This window comes from Jatropha curcas, chromosome 3 (assembly GCF_041381405.1).
Source record: "Jatropha curcas cultivar XTBG-Jc1 chromosome 3, XTBG_Jcur_1.0, whole genome shotgun sequence".
In the NCBI taxonomy this organism is placed as follows: domain Eukaryota; kingdom Viridiplantae; phylum Streptophyta; class Magnoliopsida; order Malpighiales; family Euphorbiaceae; genus Jatropha; species Jatropha curcas.
The window spans coordinates 32,178,891-32,198,983 of NC_143153.1; the positions used below are offsets into that span (position 1 = coordinate 32,178,891).

The window sequence follows — 20,093 nt, forward strand, 5'->3', positions numbered from 1 at the left end:
AACAAAATTCTATTTGTTTAATTAATTGGAATTATCATGTGAAATTCATTTAATTAATTTTTCTTGATGTGAATGAGATGATTTTCATTTGGGCACTCAAACTAGTGTTGAAAAGGTGCCAATGATTAAACTATTTGTTTAATCAATTCATTGAAGTAACATATGAATCATGATTGCATTCACACAATCACAGTAAAAAGAAACAAGAAAAGAGAAAAAAAAGGAAAAAAAAAAAAAAAAAAACAAAACTATGATCTGTAAAATGCTGTGGGTAATTTAAAAATTTGTAGCATACTCGTTTGGACCAAAAAGTTGAAAAAAAAAAAAAAATAAATAAATGAAGGGCTTTTGTCAATCAAATGGGTTGGTTTGCTGCATATTTTATATACACACAACACAATCACACGTGTCTCGTTTTAAAGAAGAGGAATTAAACAATATGAAAAATATTGTTGAAATGTTCATTTCTTTTTTATTATTAGGAAAGAAGAATCGTTCTTTATCAGGTTTTGGAGAGTGATTTTCACAGCTCCTCCTTCTGTCATTGAAGCTTTATTAAGTGATTTTCTGTAATAAACATCATCACTTTTATTTGAAAAAAAAGAAATGATTTGCTCATTCTTTATTCATATTTGTATACATATGAGAACTATACATAGATATAGTTAAACATTACACATTGGAGTCCTTCCTTGAGGTAAATAACATAAATCAGTTAATATATACTAAGCTGCTCAAACTTCAGTTTATATATTTTTCCCTGCAAAAACCCAACAAAAGCTGTTAATCAAATGCACAGTTTCGAAGATAAAAAGAAAGAGAGAGAGATGGGGAAATTAATATTTACTTGCTGCAATCCATAGCCACAGAAATAGGAAAACTAAGATGCGTATTGCAGAGTTTTGGCAATTCACTAATACGAGTAGCATTCAACCGATATGGAGATGTTTTAGCAATACACTTTGTCATATTCTCGATGCACCAGCAGACATATTTTGCTCCGAGTCCTTGCTTTGCCAATAAATTCAGTCTTTTAACAGTTTCACAACATAACCCACCTGGCTCCTTGTAAAGTCCCCAGAGGAAACCCAAGCAATAGGGGAACTCAATGTAAACAGGAAGACACACATTGCCAAGTGGCTGAGGCTGAACCATACTCAATTCTGAAACTAAGAATAGGGTGACTAAAAAATATCCAACCATGCGAGCCATTTGCTAGTTCTTTGATGTTAGATTTTTTATCGAGTAGTGCTGGTATTGATGCTTATATGTATAGTTAAAACAGTTCTTGAAGAGAAGGTTTAGTGGGTCTCTTTCCATGCAGTTCTCATTCTCCAGGAATCACTGATAATTGTCGCAACAAACTTGGTAGATGGCTTGTGTTTGTTGTTTAAAGGTAAGTGATAGAAAATTAAGTATAAAAGCAAAGTTCTGCTGATCTTATTGCTTGAAAATTGTGATTTCTAACACTAATAGAGCCTTAATAAAATGTAACTCAATTGTATCTCGCAAACCGTGAGATATTACTGTGTATTCTTGCTGTGATCTCTTGCAGTAGGTTAGCTATGGAATATCAGAATGGGAGCTTAAAATAAGAATAAAAATCATTAAAATTATTCCAAACAGTACATGATTCTTTTTTTTTTTTCTTTTTTGGGTATATGTGTCTTTATTACACTTATAGAGTATTAAAATGCAGTTTCTTGGAGAGAGCTTTCTCCATTTTATGCAGTTTCTTGGAGAGTGCTTTCTCCATTTTATCAGGTTCATAATGCAGTTCTTCTACTTACTTCATCATTTTTATTCAACTCTCAAACAAGAAAATTAATTTTAAAAAAAACAAAAACTCGGTAAAAATTTCCCGTTTAGATTTCTCTTTTAAGAAAGCAGATAATGGAGCGACTTACTTGGAGCAATCTTTATTAACAGAGATGTGTGTGTTACTCTATTTTTCTTGCACTATCTAATTGATCAATCTGATTCATCATGAGCTGAACTATACTAATACAGTCAAAAGATCAATAAAAACACTGTATCTTTCCGTTTATGGCTGATTCAGAAACTAAGATTATATAATTATCAGAAATGCTACAAGGGCAGTCATTTGTGATTTTAATATATAGTTATGCAAAATTTTTCAACTGCTTTTATCATGAAGTTTTGTTTCTGATAGATTGGCTTGAGAAATTGGAACTTGTTATTCTTATTTTTGAACCCAAAACTGTTTAGTTGGCTTGTAACTAAACAACATTTTTTTCATCATGCTGTATAAAATTATTTCTTATTGACCATGTTGGTTTATTTCTGGAAAGCTCAATACTTGTGTCGTTTAAATTACAGGTTTATTTCTTCAAACTTCGGCAATGGAAAATTATGAATTGGCTTCCATTAACTGTTATATATGGTACAGTTAAGGCAGGGAATTGAAATCCAGAAATTTTTTTTGAAAATGCCATTCGACATTACAATTTTCTGACCTGATCATCAGATTATTTATCTAATTATAGCATATGTTATAGCATATCTAATTATCAACATTACAATTTTCTGACCTGATCAACAGATTATTTATTAATTATAGCATATGTTATAGCATATCTAATTATCAACATTACAATGTTATTCCTTTTCTGATCCACTTAACATAAATAACTAATTATAGCATCTCAATATGTTATTCTGCAAGTTCCTTCAAACTCCAACCTTTTAATTAACCCTGCAGCCAGCCAAGAACAGTAATTAGTCAAATATATTACCTTAATTTTGAGAAATAGATAGAGAGATGTAATAAATTGATTGATTAATTACCTATTGCAGTCCATATTCTCAGAAATCGGAAAACTAAGATATGTATCACAAAGAAGCGGAAGTTGATCGATACGAGTGGCATTAAAGCGATCTTCTGTAGCCTTTGAAATGGATTCAATGCACCGGCAAATCCAGCGCGGCCCAATTCCATGCTTTGCTTCTTCATTTAGTTGGTGAACTGTTTCACAACATTCTTCAGTTGGTTTACTATCTCTGGCTGTGATATAGGGCAGGCAAGAAGGGAATGTATCATACACAGTATCACACATTGTGTTCGGTGATTGAAGCTCAACCGCATTTAACACTGTAACTAGGAGGCTCAGTATTAGATATCCAACAAAGCGAGTCATTTCCAGAAATTCTTTTGCAGAGAGTTTATTTAGTAGTGGTCTTAATGCTACTGATATACCTGTGTTGTGAAGCTTCCATATTTATAAGTAAACATCAATATATTTTTAGTTGGCTTTATTACATGCAACTATCATGCTCCGCGAATTACTGAATCTTGTCGGAAAATGTTTCGTAAATTGCTTAATTGTGTGTTTTAATTAGTATGTATAATTCGGAAAGCTAATCGTTTAGAGCAGTTAATTATAACATTGATCTATTGGCCCTTGGAAGCCGTGTTGAACTACCTCTTTGAGCCTGAAACTTTCTTTCTAAAACACAACCGTAAATTTTTGCAGTTATATCTGACAATATCTAACCATGGAATAACAGAATGGAGGCATAATAATTCAAAGTACACTTTTTTTTTTTGGTATCTTTCTAATCTAGAGTAATAATATGCAATTTCTTGGAGAGTTCCTTTATTCATCTTATTGGCTTCATATTGCAGTCTGTAACAAGAGATCTTCTGCATAATTCATCATTTTATGGGATTCTGCAATCAAGAAAAAAAGTTTAGTCAATTTCCAAACTAGATTTTTTCCTTTTCTAAAAGAGTTGATGATAGAGTGATTTACCTGGAGCAATCCTTTTTAATTGAAATGGGGAAACTAAGATGTGTATGGCACTTAATTGGAAGAGCATGGATACTGGCAAGAAGAAAAGGAGGATCTTCTGTTTTTCCAATAAGCTCAATGCACTGGCAGATTCTTTGTGCACTATGATTCTGCTTTGCCAACCTATTGAGTTCTTGGATTCCCATACAACAATTCCATGTCGGTTCGTGCACATGTCCATTGAGAAATTCCACGCATGAGCTGAAGTAGGCTACCACATTCAGACAATCAATGGAATCTCGTTGTCTATGAGACATGGCGGATGTAGAAAGTAAGAGGATAAATGTCAGAAATGCTGCAATTCGAGCCATTTATGGTTTGTAGAAAGTTTTTCAACTTCTTTGAAGATTATGAAGGAGTTCTGTATCTGTTTCAAAAAGTGAAACTTGATACATTTTTATAGTGAACCCAAAAGGAGGGAGTTAGCTTATAGTTGGCTAACTCACCTGTATTAATCATGCTTCATAACCTACTGCTTATTGATGATTTATTTACAGAAAGCACATAACTTGTGTTATATAAAATATAACTTCATCTGTTTAAACGATCTGCATTAGTAAATCATGAATCAATTTTTCATTAACGGCGAGAAGGGTGTGGTTGTGAAAAGAAATGGAATTGGTATGACACCATTTAATTTTTATCTATCTGTGCATGGCAGACCAATGTCAAGAGTTAGTAAACCCAGCAAATTAATGTTGATATAACGAATAACTCTGCTTGGGTCGAATCCGGTGCTACACTTGGTGAATTATATTACAGAATTTGGGAAAATAGTAGAGTTCATGGCTTTCCTGCTGGGTTTTGTCCCACTGTTGGAGGTGGTGGCCATATTAGTGGACGTGTGTAGGGTAATATGTTGAGAAAATATGGGTTAGCTGTTGATAATGTTATTGATGCTGTGATTGTTGATGTTAATGGTAAGGTTCTGGATAAGAAACAAATGGGCGAGGATTTATTCTGGGCAATTAGAGGTGGTGGTGGTGGAAGTTCTGGGGTTTTTGTTTCTTATAAAATTCAACTTGTTTCTGTTCCTGAAACAGTTACATCTTTTAGGGTTGAAAAATATATTGATGAAGATAATAGTACTATTGATCTTGTTTATAAGTATCAATCAGTTGCTCCGACAATTGACAATGGTCTTTTTATGAGGATGTTAGTGCAGCCAGTGAGTTCAAAGATCAACAAAGGTCAAAAAACAATTAGGATTACTATTGTGGCATTATATTTAGGAAATGCAAGATTGTGTTGTGAGTTCATTGAGTAAAGAATTGCCTGAATTAGGGTTAAAGAAAGAGAAGTGCAGTGAAATGAGTTGGATTGATTCTGTTGTTTGGTGGGCTATTGATAATGCTAGTTCTCCTAATGCTCTTCTGGACAGAGATCTCAATATATCAAATTAATTTGTTTCTCAATAATTTTTATTGTTTGCTTAAAGAAATAGAGGTTTATATATATAAAAAACTGATTTCTTTTTTACTTGGAGCAATCCATTTGAACAGAAATGACACTTGATCGGAAAATCATTGATAATTGGAACAAGAAATGAAGGATCATCTGCTGCTGCAATTTTTTCAATTCATTTACATATCAGTTGTGGAGCACTATGATTCTGTTTAGCAATATTATTGAGTTCCATAAAACCAAAACTACAGTCTTAGTGTTGGTTCATCCCTTAGTCCCTGGATATATCAAACAAAATTCTTCAGAACATCATTACAAATATGAAATTCCAAGGTTTCTGACAAGAAGTAATGGCTGATGCTGAAACTAAAACTATTACTATTATAAATTCAATCAGACGGTTCATGATTAATTCACAGAGATTTTGCCTGCTAAGATTAGTGTTCTTCAACTTCAGATTAAGCAATTGGTTTTTTTCCCAATGCAAAGAAATTAATACTCTCCATAGTACTAAAGAGTTCTTTTTACAGTTTCCTATTCTATTCTTATTTAAGATGAATCTGTATTAATAAATATGCTATCATTACTATAAATAAAAAAAAATTAAAATAAACAACTAATTAAAAAGCATATATTTCATATTCCTAAATTAGGAAAAAACAATATAAACCTTCATTTTTTTTCTCTCTCTTGTTTTGTGAATATTAGTTTCTAAGTTCGATTAGTGTCATGTATTATATAAACTATAAGACATACAACCACCGTCCCTAACGAAAAAAGAAAATATGAAAAATGAAAATAAAACGACGTCGTTGCTGCGCGTCCAGACCATGAAATATAACCGTTGGAAAGACGGCCCATACCTGTAGAGTGACGACCTGGCCGTTGGTTAGACTGGCTCCCAAATTCAAAAAAATCGACCGTTAGAGATACCCTCTTCTTCTAACGTTATACTCCTCTCCACCTTCATTTACAACTAAAAGATACTCCCATCTAACTAAATCATCAAAAACTGAAAATACCAAGGACTCCTCTATTTCCGATATCCAGATTCACGCTCTCTCCCCTCTCCCTCTCTCTAATCTGGAAGTGAACTGAACTGAACTCTCCAATGGCTTTGGCCGAAGAATCTAGCGGAGCAGGCGTGATAGATCAGACCTATGAATTTTCAGCCCCACGATTCTATGATTTCATCAAGGGAGAATCAGACGAAGATTCTCTTAAAGCCGAACTCTGGTTTGACACTGCACTCAGCTATGCGCCTTCTCGTATGTTCTACTTCTTCTTGCTTAGTCAACATAACATTTCACGTCTTGATTGTTTACTGTGTCTCCCTCTTGTTTTTATTTATTTATTTATTTATTCTAACATTAGGTTAATATCATTCCATGTGGAAGTGAATTTAGGGTTAAAACATTAGGGGTTTCTACGATCCTTTCATTATTTACCGTTAAATTCAATTCTTTGATGAGTTAGAACAGTTTTTATTCGGAATTGAGAAAGAATTGGGGAATGTTAAAAAAAATTTGCAAATGCACACTTTGGTTGGTTACAGAGAAAATATAGGAAAAAGGATAAGAATTCAAGGCCTTAGTTTTTCTTGTTATTCCGTTCCTTGTGATAGAAAAATTTTGATGAATCAATTAATAAAATAGATTCCCTGTTAGATAGGTCAATTACCAAGTTCATTATTAGATCAATTTCATAGGAGACATTTATTAGGAACGCATAAGACATGTGAACAGAAATAATGGATCGAGAGAGATCAAATCGAGTAACTGTAATGGATTTTCTTTCTTTTTTTCTTTTTTTTTTTGGAAAATTGAACTATTCTATATTGCACTTGAGGTAGCATTTCTATTTTCATTGTGTATAATCTTTAATCGTGTTTAATGCTATTTTATGCAGCTTTTATGCCTAGAATTAAGACTGGAAGATCTTTTAAGGTTGAAGGCTTATGTGACTTTAGTGAAGCAGACCAAGTGCAGAAGGTGATGATATTGTTATCTGTATAATCATTTTCTGAACAATTTAGAAGATCTAAATATCTGATCTAACATTTCTTCATTACAATTGCAAAGCAGGTTCCAGAATCGTCAGATTCAACAGCAGGTAATTCTTCCTCAGAGACCAAGTCTCAATTGGAGGTCATGCCACCCTCTGAAACTAGAGAGGAAGTGACAACACTTCATGAGGCAAACAAAGAAAAAAATGGAAACTTAATCAATAGTTCTTGTGAGGGAGATAATGAGAAGACCATATGCACTGAAGAATCCAAAAGGTTTGTTATTTAATTCTTGAGTTCTTACAATTTGATAGGACTGAAATTAAATATAACTTTTTTGGCTGCAACAAAAAAAATGGCTAAAGAAGAATGGTATGAGTTCTGGAGAAGATAATTGCTAGTATAAATTCAAAAGAGATTCTGCTCATTATTTTTTATTTTTATTTTCTTCTTCTGACCTCAGTTTTTTCACCAGCAGCTCTAGCATCAAAATTGAACCTGTCGATATTAGAGAGAACGATAAAGCTGAGACATACTGCACACCTAAGCCCCCAGTCTCTTCTCCGAAGAAAGGCCCAGTCACCAATTCCAAGAAGCATCTATCAGCTAAACACATAGCTAGTTTAGTTAGGAATCCATCAGCGCTGAAGCCAAAGAGTCAATCACAGTCCTCACAAGCTAAAGGCTCCAAGCCACAAAGTAGCACAAGGTTCTTAATGAGACTTTTCATTTTATCTTCTGTGTTTAAAATTTGTATGCAAGGTAAATATTTATGAGGTTGAGTAACTTGGTCCTTTCTATTACAGGGGCATAAATATAAAAAATACAACTGGGACTCCCAATTTAGCCCAAGATAACCAAGCAATTAAGCGACAGAAGCTGGAAGGAGGGAGATCCAGACAGGTGATTGATTGCTGCTGTGTACTCTTTCAACTAACTTTTGTCGTGATTTGTCTTGCTTGAGAGCAGTTTATGATTATTTTTATCATCATTCCAGATTCTTAATCTTAAACCCCCACAACCATTGCACCACAAGTCCAAACTGGGTCAGAGCAGTTGCAATTCCAATGCATCTGTTGCTAATAAAATTCAGAAGGAAGACAGAAAGGTCTGTTATTTTGTGTAATCTTCTAAGTCGTTTGTTTCTTGTGACAATGCTAGGAACTGACCCATTGGACATTGTATTTTCTTCTTTGTTTAAGGTTTATGTCAGGGAGCCAGCAGCACCAACACCGTTTGTTTCAATGGCAGAGATGATGAAAAAGTTCCAATCAAGTACCAGAGAATTGTCACTGCCCCACATTAGAAGCAGTTCTCTTTCACATGTAATGAATGGAGGAAGCCCTATTTCGCACTTTGTTAAATTTTTTCTTCAAGTCCTTGGGTTCTCCTTTTCCTTTTTTTTTTCCCCCTTTCTTTCCAAATTCTTTTCACTAATTGAGGATGATGTACTTCTGCTGTCCAGAGTAAACCTCAACTCACATTGACAAAGCCGAAGGAGCCTGAACTTGAAACAGCTCAGCGAGTTCGTTCAGTCAGAATAAAGAGTACTGCCGAGCTTGAGGAAGAGATGATGGCCAAAATTCCAAAGTTTAAAGCTAGACCATTAAACAAGAAGGTATTTTGTCTTCCTGTTGCTTCTGTTATGGTCAATGTGTTTGCACAGGTCATTTGCACCAAATCGAATTTTTCTTCCTTGTCTAATTGGAACTTTTTCATTCGTTTTAGATACTGGAAGCACCTACACTACCTGCATTACCAAGAAGTACTCCACAACTGCCTGAATTTCATGTAAGCCTTGTGCAATAATGTGAATAACAGTGCGCAACCTTTTTTTTTTTTTTTTTTTGCTTTTTGCGTCTGTACATATATTAGGCTGATCTTTCTCAATTTTTCTGCAGGAATTTCATCTCGAGACAACAGCAAGGGCCAATCAAAATGCAGATTCAGCTTCAGTGGCCTCAACGGAAGTGTCTCATCAGGTTTTAGAGCAGCCTCATTTGTTGTTCTTATTCCTTGTACCATAAAGTGATTTGCTCACTCTTTTACTTATCATGACAGAGTCATCAATGGAAGCCTCATCTTACTGAACCTAAAACTCCTCTTCTTCATACTACTTTGAGGGCCCGTCCACCAAAGGTGAAAAGTTCTTTAGAGCTTGAGAAAGAGGAACTTGAAAAGATGCCTAAATTTAAGGCAAGGCCATTGAATAAAAAGGTAGAACTCCATATCTCAACGATGCTAAGTTATATACCTTTAAAACCTTAGTTTCCTGGATTAATTTTAATACCTTGTCTGGTGTATAGATATTTCAAAGTAAAGGAGAACTAGGGGTGTTTTGCAACGTAAAGAAACATATTACCATACCTCAAGAATTTCACTTTGCCATAAATGAAAGGATTCCACCGGCAGCTGCTGTTGCTGATTTGTTTGACAAGGTAACCTAATGGAACCGCAGTGTCTTGATTTTGTAATTAAATTGTAATTTTCTTTCCCCGAGAGGTCATCATGTTCTTTGTTATTCTTTTCAGCTTTCACTTAACTCGGAACCTCATCGTGACAATCCAGTTCCAAGAAACACCGTCCCAAATCCATTCCATCTCCACACAGAGGTATCATTCATTTTCGTTGGTCATGGGATGAAAATCTATCGAATACCTTGAGCATTTTAAGTTATTCTTTGTTTTGCTCTCAGGAAAGAGGAACTGAAAAAGAGAGGAAATTTGTGATGGACATTGTGCAGAAGCAGCTAGAAGAGGAAAGAGCAAGAATTCCGAAGGCTAATCCTTATCCTTATACTACTGACTATCCTGTGGTATATATATTCAATTCATATATCCATTTCGCTTTGTAGTTGTCACAAATGATGTTAACATGAGGAGGGTAATTTTGAACGCAGATTCCCCAGAAACCAGAGCCCAAACCATGTACAAAACCAACACCTTTCCAGTTGGAGAGTCTAGTGAGGCATGAAGAGGAAATGCAAAGGGAATTGGAAGAAAGACAAAGGATAGAGAAAGAGGAGGCAGAGATGAGGAGGTTCAAAGCACAACCAGTCCTTAAAGAGTAAGCAAACTTTTTTAGGCCTCAAATTCTATTCCTTTTTCCATACAAGTAAATCATTTTTCTTTCCATGGTTGGCCTGTTGCAGGGATCCAATTCCACTACCAGAAAAAGTGCGAAAACCCCTCACACAAGTTCAAAAATTTAATCTTCATGTGGATCATAGAGCCGTGGATAGGGCAGAATTTGATCAAAAGGTGATTTCATTAATTTGACATGAAGTTAGATTTGTGAAGAATGAAGGCTTTTCATGCTAAAAATTTGATCCTTTTCAGGTAAAAGAGAAAGAGCAATTATACAAGAGATACAGAGAAGAGAGTGAAGCTGCAAGGATGGTATGGGAATAAATCTTCCATTTTCTTGCTCTATTATTACAGGCTTGTGAGTTGCAGTAACCAGGGATTAAATTTTGTTAATTGCAGGTAGAAGAAGAGAAAGCTTTAAAACAATTGAGGAGAACAATGGTTCCTCATGCAAGGCCAGTGCCAAATTTTGACAATCCATTCTGCCCTAAGAAGTAAGAAAACTAAAATTTGACGCTCTCTGCTTTTTTTCTCTTCTAGCAAATTCTTCTTATAGAGACTTCATGCCTTTTTTTTTTTTTTTTTTTTTTTTTTTCCAATGTACAGATCTTCCAAGGATACAACAAAAGCAAAGTCACCGACTTTGCGTGTGCTTCGAAGGAAAGAACGGCAGAGATTGATGATAAACGCAACTTCGAGCCCTGCTTCATGTATGAGGTGATATCATCTAGTATCAACCGGCAGGGCTGCTACTACTGTTCAAGAACTCTTGAACCCCTCTTTCTCTTTCAGAATTCTTGTACCGCTAAGATATAGAACTCTTAGATCACATCTTGTACACAATTAGATTTTGTTGTAACATTTGTTTCAGAATGGAAAAAAGCGCAGTTCAATCTTTGCATTCTGCTTCAATTCTACCTTTTTTGCCTTCAAATTTCTTGGGGTGTTGAGATAAAGGAAAGCTTGGTGCTTAATTTTTGTGCAATAATATGAATGAGAGAACAAATATTTCTTTTAATCTTAAAAGGTCATCAACTGTACGAGAATTCTGGAATTTGTGCAAAAAAACTGGAACTTGTGCAATATTTTAATGAAATCATCAACTTGTTCTTTTGTGTGTAAATAAAATATTGATCAAATACTTTCCTGTGCAAAAATGAGAATAATAATTCTTTTAATCTTGAAGATCCTGAAATTGTACAAGAAAACTGGAACTTGTGCAAACAACTTGGTTCATTTCTTTTAATCTTTTTGTGTAAATAAAATATTGAACAAATATTTTTCCTATGCAAAATGGCGTTTATCTGTGCAATAATGAATGACAGAATAAATAATTCTGTTAATCTTGAAGATCCTGAAATTGTACAAGAAATCTGGAAGTTCATTTCTTTAATCTTTTTGTGTGTGTATAAAATATTGAATAAATATTATTTTAAGAAAGTTTTCATTGTTTACAAAAATTTCATCCTGAATCTCCACACATTTATTTACATACAACGGTTTTACAAACGGTTAATGGACCTTTCTTCCTTTTCCTATTAAAAAAAAAAAAAAAAAAAAAAAAAAAAGAACATTACAAATTTTGCTTATTTTCCTTCTGCCGATATGCCAGAATCTGCAACAGGGAAAAAACAGCTTCAGTTCATCATCAACTTCGGATACATCTCATAAAGTTATATAAACCAATTCGTTTACTCACCAGACGATCTCTACTGGAAGTGCAATTAACTTTAAGACCTGCCAAAGTTTCTTGTTCTTCCAAAATTTGCAGCTCATCCACTGAAATCGGAGGATGCAGGATGGATAGGTTGTTATCAGGCTTGTGCTGCCCTTTAACTAATAATATTTCAACTTCTTCAGCTTGCAAAAGTGTCTTGCGAGCAATATACTGCATGATATATGTCATACAAAATCAGGAAAGCAAATACTCAATCAACCACAACCCCACGGTTACACAATAAACAATATGTTCAGATGTCGATGACACCATTGCGCTGAAATCAAGCTCCTCTGGCTACCTCTCAAATTAAGAAGCAGGAAACAACTTCCCAAATTAAGTAAGACATCATACTTGATTCTAAATTAGAATTCCAGCATTCTCACAAAGAATTGGATCATCTATACATAACATGCTCCAATAATTATGATGACGGGAAAAGATCTCACCTCACACAGGTGTTTCACTGACAAACTGGGATGACCACAAAGGAATGGCCGTTGCATATCCATTGCACTTTCTTTTTCCAAAGAAATAAGCCTAAAGTGAATATCTAACTGCAAACAATAATTCAGCTTTAATCAGGCAGAATATACAATTAACAAATGAAACACATAAAATAAAGATGACAGGGCGCGATCGGACACAAAGCAAGTTATTGCCCTGCTCATCAAAATGTACAAGCACGCTTTCAATTGTACAGAGTACTGAACTTTTTTTTTTTTTTTTTATTCAGCAGTTGATATGTACTTCCCACCAAATGTTCAGTTGCTGTAATTTAGGAACACTGTAACCAGTAATCAACATGCAATGTTCAAGAAAGCAACACGTGGTTTTGCATCTTAAATCCCCGTTATCTAAGTAACGAGTCAATTTTTAATTTGACTCCTATTTGTATGAGTATGGTTCAAGTATATCAGGGTAATTTGGTAATCTGAGCTAGAGTCTTTTAGGAATTCTAAGAGTTCTCTACAGTTATTCTTTCTACTACTTGGGATCATAAAATTCATAGGTTGGATCCAAGTCATTATTTTGGTGTTTTCTTATTTATGATTCTTAAGTCCACGTTCTTCACATTACTGTGATAAAATTTTGCATGTAAAGAGGTATATGCCTACCATATAATTTCTGCTATCAAGCACAATTAGCTCTTCTTTACCCTCTTTCCTGAGTGTTCTACTGCTGTAGTGCCCCACATTATTAGCAACCTATAGACATCATATTTCTTTTGCTTTGTCATGTAAAACTTATCCCCACCAAGAACCCCCAAATAACTGACAAAAAAAGTCTTATCAAAGTTACCCTCACCTCAGCTTTTCCTGATTATCAGTACTTAAAAAAAAAAAAAATTTCCCTGCCAACCTAACCACAGCTTAACAAACAATTACATCCTCACATACCTCATCATTTTTTTCCTCAAGGCTCTTGAAATATTCTACCAACTTGGATAACCGAGTGCTTCGGGAATTCTTGTTGTTGCAACCACTAGCATTACCATGTCGTGTGTGACTTCGAGCACCACCCCTGCCCCATGCAAGCATTTCTGTATTCCAAACAAGACCGGGCGATATTCCTCTGTTCTCTCTGCTTGCTTCTAAATCATTTTCTATGGATACACCCTCTGGATTGAAAGAAGATGAAGAAGGGTGAGAGGACCGAATTCCTGTTCGTCTTTTACGCCTGCGCTGCCTAACTTCTGTGGAGCGCTCATCAGTGGAAGATGAATCCTTACCCCCATTATCATCATTTTCTTCCTCGATGTCTTCAGATCCTTGAAATTCAGTGCTCCGGCTGTTTCGCCGCCTTCTTGAAGGAATTGTCCTATGATTGCGTTGTGATCTTGGCATGAATGGAGTTGATTCTTTACCCATTGTGCGTCTCTTAACAAGTGCTTCTGATTGCCGTTGAAATATTTGGGCAATTGAAGCTTGGATCTGGCAAAGAAAACAAATCAAACAACACACCAAAAACAAGACAGAACATGTGCTGAGTTCATACAATTCCCTATTCTCAAACGAGACTTTTGGAGTTCTAGTCTAATACCATTTTTTAAAACTAAACATAAAAATTAGAAAAGTCATATGTACAAAGTAGGCCACTGGTGTCCATTTCAGAAGAATTAGAACTCCCTTAGAACTCAAATAATGGAATTCAAGGATCAAAGTCAGACGATTTCATCAAATTAAAGTTCAAATATCAAAGCAAAAGGTCAACATAGCAGCACCAAGCAAAATTCAGATGATATACACTTTTGTCAACCATGATGGTCAAGTACTCAAACATTATCACTGCTATCTCCAATGACTGTTTTTCATGAAAAGTACATTATTAAACTTTGAAAGCACTATCCTTTAGCTAGGACATTAGGTTATTAAACAAGCAGGGATTCAAGTCCCACAACGTTGATTCCAAGCTCACATCTCCCTGGAAATCCCGAAAAGCCAGTTCTCATTTGTTCTTTTTGCGCACTTCTCTTGATGTTATTATTTACTGCTAATAACATAGATAAAACACATGAAATCAACAGAAATGCACTCACCTGCTTGTTCCGTGTCCTTTCCTCCTCATGAAAAGCCAATTCCTGGGACCAAGTATTCATGCCGTCTCAGAAGCATGGCAGATTAGAAGAAATGCAAATAATAATAATAATAATAATAATAATAATAATAATAATAATAATAGGAATTAGAAAAGGCAAATAACTTATACCTCCTCCTCATACTTGTCAATATCTGGATATAAAGCAGCAATCAGGGCATCATAATTAGGATCATCTCTCAAAGAACGGCGGCTTGCACAGTGTGTGCGGCAAGCAGGACACTCATTATTCCTGCAATATATTAGTAATCCAAGCAATAAAATTTGATTGGTGGACAATTATTTAAAATATTCTAAGAATTACCCTAATGAAGGTGGGATTACTGAATCAGGAGACCAGTAAGCAAGCAGAATAAGAGTAAAAGAATTATTGAAATTTTTGTCACATACCCAAGTCGCATTGATTTGTCAATGCATTCCCTGCAAAAACGGTGCAGACATTCCATCACAGTTCGTGTTTTCTTTATGATTCCTGTGGAGATATAATGCATGATTAGATTTTTTTTTTTTTTTTTTTTTTGGATTGAAAATGTTAACTATCTGACTATGGCATGGCCAAGCAACCCAATATTCATTGAGAGAACGTTCACAATTTTCAACCTAAACAAAATCCAGACAAAAGATGATGAACAAAAATAATATTCTCATTTTAAGTTCTCAAGATCTCATATCATACATGTGATCTGACTTGGCATTTCAGAATTAGAGCCAACAACACTCATAACTCATAATATTATACCAACAGCAAACTGAGATTTTTTCAATCACAAATGGCACAGGAAATGAAAGGAGACGAGATTTCTTTCCCAACAACAATGGTATTATGGAAGGGAAGGGAGCTTGGGAAAAAGATCCATTGCAAAAGTAGTTTATCAAATGAAGGACAGAATTTCTTTCTATTAAGTCACCTATTCACCAATATTAGAGAACAGTTTGATATCAAATAATGGAGCATCTCTAACACAGACTAGACCTTATTCCAAACCATCTGCAGTCAGTTGTGAGAGTCTTCAGGAATTAAGTAATGACAGAACTATATCACCAGTCAAATACTCAGTAATGAACACTGTGTTCTCATGGCCTGGGGAACAAATAAAGAAAATCGAAGTGCCTTTGAAAATTTCTGACTACTATAGGAAGCATGGTCCTCACCTAACAATTTAAGGTTTTGGGAAAGGTACTTCTTTGCACTTCTTCCTCATGCTACAGAGCAACAAGCAGCTTGAAGAGGAAGGAATAGAATGGTACGTAAATTATTCATCACAGGTGATTCTGATTCTCAGGAACTGCATTATATGAGATCAACAGGCAGGAAAAAAATTTTATTGTGACCTAAATCTGTATCTCTTGCATCGCAAAAACTTAAAAACTACTTATCGCATTGATACATATTCAAGAGTTGGAATTCACTGGATCAAAGAATATCACTGCAAAATGATACCCTGACCTAAGGCTAGATTATGTCTCGAACACATCAAGTCAAACATACATCTGGAAAATAAAACTCCTTAGAGAAAAGGAAAAGAGAATAAAATTCCAAAGCAAGAAGCACCTAGACATATTGGGCATTGTACATCTTTACGAATCTCTGGCAGCTCCACAAAGACATATCTACAAAAGAAAAAAAAAAAAAAAAAAAAAAAAAAAAAAAAAAAGAGAATTTATCAGCCCTCTAGACCTCCTCACTGATAAATATAAGTGGCATAATCAATTGTTAGAATAAAGCAGAGAAATCAATTGCAAAAAAATCAATACATTTTCCTAAGTTGCATCATTGTGTAAATTTAGCTCTTTCAAAAGATTTGAACTTTGTGGTATACCCATTTATAGCAAATATGATTTTATATGCCCACTAACTTCATTGACCATATGGATGTTTGCATCTCCTGCAGGACAGTAAGATTGTATCTAGGATTTTCACATAGAGTGAAAAGCTGATAGCTCTAGATCACTGACTATTCATTCCAGATGTTCATTGCAGAGGACAAATCAGCAACCTTGATTATACTGGAAACTTCTCTAAAATTCAGATGTTTATGAAGGATAAGCACCAAGACGTTGCAAGTTTTCATAATCCCAAAAGAGTTACTAAGCCCTTGTCATTGCATGAGGGTGTATTAAACTTCAAGTAGTTACAACCCTTGTCCCCATCAGCCTAAGTTTTTGAACCATACTGCAGATAAACCATGCTAAACCAACTAGCTTAAAAAAGTTTATAAAGTAGCTTGAAAAGTTTAGGTTCTCAATCTAAGACACTGAATGAAGTAGTTTGAAAATATATTGTCTACACTGCACAGTACACCATATAAACAATGGCACAAACATGTCAAAAGCACTAATATTGAGATTTCTGACATCCTCTGTTTTACAATCTATCACATATAGTCTTATCTAAGAGTAATGTAAATAGGCATATACAGTATGGTAACAAATTCAAAATTAATTCCCAAAACATGCATGATAGTTTCTGCAATTGTTTGCATGGTTAATCATTAATGAATTAGGATATGGTTAAACACCCACAAAAAAATTATACCAATTTGTAACTAAGGCCCAAACTGAAAAATTGCATGGAGATATTAATTATGGTTGAATTGTGGCGTGAGGGCTGCTTACAGGCAGTCACAATTGCAACTCATAATTAAATATAAGGTTCTAACTTGCTCTATAGTTCAGATAATAATTTCTGGTTGGTGTAAAGTTTAGGACCTTTAAGGTGATTAGTCTGTTGTAACTTATAATTGTAAATAATTCTAGGTGAGTCACCGCAGCATTCCATAATAAAGAGACTACATCAGTCAAGTTCTTTGTAACCTTCACTCCAGCAGACCGTCCTTCAACTTAGTTTTGTATTCTCTTATTTTCTACAATTTGTTACTCATTACAGCACATCATGGTACATATTTTGTGGTTCTAGAATTAAGTTTCATGCCTCTAAGAACCCAAAAAAGAGATGCTTCCCAAAGACAAAAAGAAAAAATATATATGCTGTACGAGAAGACTTTACACGCAACAAATGTACAAGTAAAAAGACACTAGTCGAGCAGCAACATTTAAAATGCAAACAAGTTAATGTGGAATCTTTGCTATACATCCAACATTTAGCTTCGTCAACAGATACCAGAGGGAGTCAATCTAAAGAGAAACTGTGAAATGCATCAACCTCTTCGAGACTACCAAAATATTAAGACAATGCCAGTAGAATCTAAAGACCTTTGAACTTGCCATTGCAATAAACAAGAACTCAAAGTCCCTTCTACTAGAAAAAGCAATGGAAAATTAAAATCAAACCAACACTTCACCGAGAACACCAATCTCATGTAAATATATGTATAACTGCATGTACTATAAAGTGTGACAGAAAAAAATAAATAAATAAATAAGAAAAAAGAAGAGTACCTGTAGTAAATTGTACAAATGAAGAAGCAGGAAAAAAGAAAAGACAAACAAGACAAGTGTGGGAATGAGAGATTCTTACTCGGGTTTTTCATCTTCAGAACTGGAAGATAGACTTTCTTCAGAATCTGAGAAGAAAGAAAGAGAAAGAGCAACAATGGATTCAGTCAATCGTGAACAGCGAAATCAATTTCTTCACTACACCCACAGCTAACCTTTATACGTACATAATATTATACACATACAGGAACGCCCACCATGTATGAATAGTAGAAGAACAACAAGTAGTTACCTCGTTTCTCTTCTTCTTCCTCGTCTTCTTCATCTTCTTCTACACCTCCTTCATCTTCTGGTTTCTGGGCAGCCTCTTCTTCCTCCTCCTCTTCTTCTTCTTCTTCTTCTTCTTCTTCTTCTTCTTCATCTAGCTCTTGTTGCAGTTGTTGGTGGTCATCCAAAGGAGATGGGTCAAGGCGAGGTTGCTTGGGATATTGTTGGCCGTTTTGATGAGGAGAAAAGGCATCTTCTTGCTGCTCATCGTTGTTCGGATTGTCTGATAAAGAGCGCTTCTGTGCAGGCATTGATGCCTTTATTCTAAGATATCGTCAAATGGGTTACCGTTTGGTTCACTTTCTGTCTCCGTAAGCTCTTTTGTTTGGATGCAAAGTGAGAAACTGTTTGTATGAGGTAGAGAGAGAAACCGAGAGGCGAAGAATGAGAGAAAGGGAGAAACGCAGGGGAAAGAAGAAGAAGAACGGGAAGAATAGATGGGAGAGATTTGGCTTTTTTATCGTGTATATATATACATATATTTCTTTTTAATTTTCCTATTTTATTTTTAATAATTATATAGTTTTAATTTAAGTGCTCACTCTCTCACTAGGAGAGATCAGAATCGCATGTTACGGCGACTAAAAGCAGCACATGGTGGCTCGGTGGTCAGCCTCCTATCTCTTTTTTTTTTTTTTTTTTAAAGATTAAACAAATTATAAAGACATTATAATTAATTTTATTTATTATATAATTATTTTCAAAAAAATTTTGGCGTTTCTATCATTAGTACACAAATACAATAATATGGCTGAATTTATTTTTTAATACTTTTTTTAATCTTTTCCTTTTGGTTTGTTCAAAATATATTCATTTTCCTTTTATATATTATAGTTCATCTTTAATTTATCTATTATTTTTATTAAATTTTATCTTATTTTCAATAACCCTCAATTTTTTATTATCTCAATATAATAATTACTTATGTGTTATTTAAGATGAACATAATCGAAAGTTACATAAATAAAAATATTTAAACATATTTCTTAACACGTGTGAAAATATTAAGTGGACTATCTTTTTAGAACTGAGAGATTAATGTTTTTATATACTCATGTGAAAAAAAAACTTAAAATAATTAAATTAAATGAATGTAAGAACAAAATATTAAAATAAACCAAAACTTAATATTCTTAACCATAAATTATGCTAAAATCATAAATGCTCTACAATCCCTATGGATAAATTTGAATAGTTAAGGGCAATTAATAACTCGTGAAATTTTATAAATTTACAAATTTAAATAAATTTGAATAAATCCAGAGCAATTAATAACTCATGAAAATTTTCTAAATTTAGGAACTTCATAAATTTAGTGTCGCGACAGTTGAAAATTTGTTATCTAATATAGTCTTTCATCAGAACATGAACAAATAACAATTAATGCAAATGAAAAAATTCATGGAATTTAAAAAAAATGGAAGATAATTAAATGATTTTAACTAGAATTAGAATGATTTGGAGTAACATCATTGAATGGGAAACATTTTTTTAATAAAATCCTAAAGGTGGAAAAGACATGTGCTAATAAAATAAAAATTGCTATCCAAAGAGTGATAATGATGCTTCTCCTCCTTAGAATTTTCCTTTTAGGAAATATCATGGAACTATCCAGCGTTGATTACAAAGCAATGATTAGCATTTAAATTTGCAAGGAACCCAAATAAATGGGCTAAGCCCATTGGGCTAAACCATTTGCAATATCAATTTGGGCTATTGGTCAAATTTTGATTATTTACCTAAGAGAG

The 20,093-nt window shown here is 34.2% G+C and overlaps 4 protein-coding genes and 1 pseudogene across 6 annotated transcripts; 1 reads left to right on the plus strand and 4 right to left on the minus strand.

The window, feature by feature from the left end:
- Nucleotides 1-843: 843 nt before the first annotated feature.
- Nucleotides 844-1,212, minus strand: LOC105646908 (non-specific lipid-transfer protein 13). The gene has a single exon (XM_012232851.4). It carries the CDS (start codon nt 1,210-1,212, stop codon nt 844-846), a length of 369 nt encoding a protein of 122 aa, XP_012088241.2.
- Nucleotides 1,213-2,804: 1,592 nt separating this feature from the next.
- On the minus strand, nt 2,805-3,223 carry LOC105647041 (non-specific lipid-transfer protein 13 pseudogene; annotated as a pseudogene).
- A 162-nt stretch (nt 3,224-3,385) lies between these two features.
- On the minus strand, nt 3,386-4,247 carry LOC105647042 (non-specific lipid-transfer protein 13-like). The gene is made up of 2 exons (XM_012233023.3): nt 3,774-4,247; nt 3,386-3,691 (listed from the first exon to the last, which is right to left on the minus strand). The coding sequence occupies exons 1-2, from the start codon at nt 4,121-4,123 to the stop codon at nt 3,682-3,684; spliced, it is 360 nt and encodes a 119-aa protein (XP_012088413.1). The 5' UTR covers nt 4,124-4,247; the 3' UTR covers nt 3,386-3,681.
- A 1,937-nt stretch (nt 4,248-6,184) lies between these two features.
- Nucleotides 6,185-11,219, plus strand: TPX2 (targeting protein for XKLP2). 3 transcript variants are annotated; one of them, XM_089718993.1, is made up of 19 exons: nt 6,185-6,484; nt 7,125-7,207; nt 7,301-7,497; nt 7,697-7,930; nt 8,028-8,124; nt 8,219-8,329; nt 8,424-8,546; nt 8,687-8,839; nt 8,950-9,012; nt 9,123-9,203; nt 9,283-9,438; nt 9,528-9,659; nt 9,753-9,833; nt 9,917-10,036; nt 10,121-10,287; nt 10,373-10,481; nt 10,560-10,619; nt 10,707-10,801; nt 10,914-11,219. In XM_089718993.1, the coding sequence occupies exons 1-19, from the start codon at nt 6,328-6,330 to the stop codon at nt 11,026-11,028; spliced, it is 2,334 nt and encodes a 777-aa protein (XP_089575119.1). In that variant the 5' UTR covers nt 6,185-6,327; the 3' UTR covers nt 11,029-11,219. The 3 variants fall into 3 exon arrangements, with proteins under 3 accessions (XP_089575119.1, XP_089575120.1, XP_089575121.1); XM_089718994.1 differs by having other exon boundaries at nt 7,700-7,930; XM_089718995.1 differs by having other exon boundaries at nt 6,189-6,452.
- Nucleotides 11,220-11,847: 628 nt separating this feature from the next.
- Nucleotides 11,848-18,797, minus strand: LOC105646911 (putative E3 ubiquitin-protein ligase RING1a). Its single transcript, XM_012232854.4, has 10 exons — nt 18,311-18,797; nt 18,101-18,146; nt 16,175-16,233; nt 15,013-15,094; nt 14,734-14,854; nt 14,564-14,605; nt 13,425-13,958; nt 12,474-12,581; nt 12,007-12,195; nt 11,848-11,922 (listed from the first exon to the last, which is right to left on the minus strand). The coding sequence occupies exons 1-10, from the start codon at nt 18,594-18,596 to the stop codon at nt 11,881-11,883; spliced, it is 1,509 nt and encodes a 502-aa protein (XP_012088244.3). The 5' UTR covers nt 18,597-18,797; the 3' UTR covers nt 11,848-11,880.
- Nucleotides 18,798-20,093: the final 1,296 nt, after the last annotated feature.

What these genes read in the sequence shown, in the direction of transcription:
- LOC105646908 (XM_012232851.4), bottom strand. Translation starts at nt 1,212, where the DNA reads ATGGCTCGCATGGTTGGATATTTTTTAGTCACCCTATTCTTAGTTTCA.
- LOC105647042 (XM_012233023.3), bottom strand. Translation starts at nt 4,123, where the DNA reads ATGGCTCGAATTGCAGCATTTCTGACATTTATCCTCTTACTTTCTACA.
- TPX2 (XM_089718993.1), top strand. Translation starts at nt 6,328, where the DNA reads ATGGCTTTGGCCGAAGAATCTAGCGGAGCAGGCGTGATAGATCAGACC. An exon ending in ATACTACTGACTATCCTGTG is followed by an intron (nt 10,037 to 10,120) that starts GTATATATATTC and finishes TTTTGAACGCAG; the next exon opens with ATTCCCCAGAAACCAGAGCC. An exon ending in GGGCAGAATTTGATCAAAAG is followed by an intron (nt 10,482 to 10,559) that starts GTGATTTCATTA and finishes GATCCTTTTCAG; the next exon opens with GTAAAAGAGAAAGAGCAATT.
- LOC105646911 (XM_012232854.4), bottom strand. Translation starts at nt 18,596, where the DNA reads ATGCCTGCACAGAAGCGCTCTTTATCAGACAATCCGAACAACGATGAG. An exon ending in ACAATGCCCAATATGTCTAG is followed by an intron (nt 15,095 to 16,174) that starts GTGCTTCTTGCT and finishes ATATCTCCACAG; the next exon opens with GAATCATAAAGAAAACACGA. An exon ending in CTTCCAGTAGAGATCGTCTG is followed by an intron (nt 11,923 to 12,006) that starts GTGAGTAAACGA and finishes TCCCTGTTGCAG; the next exon opens with ATTCTGGCATATCGGCAGAA.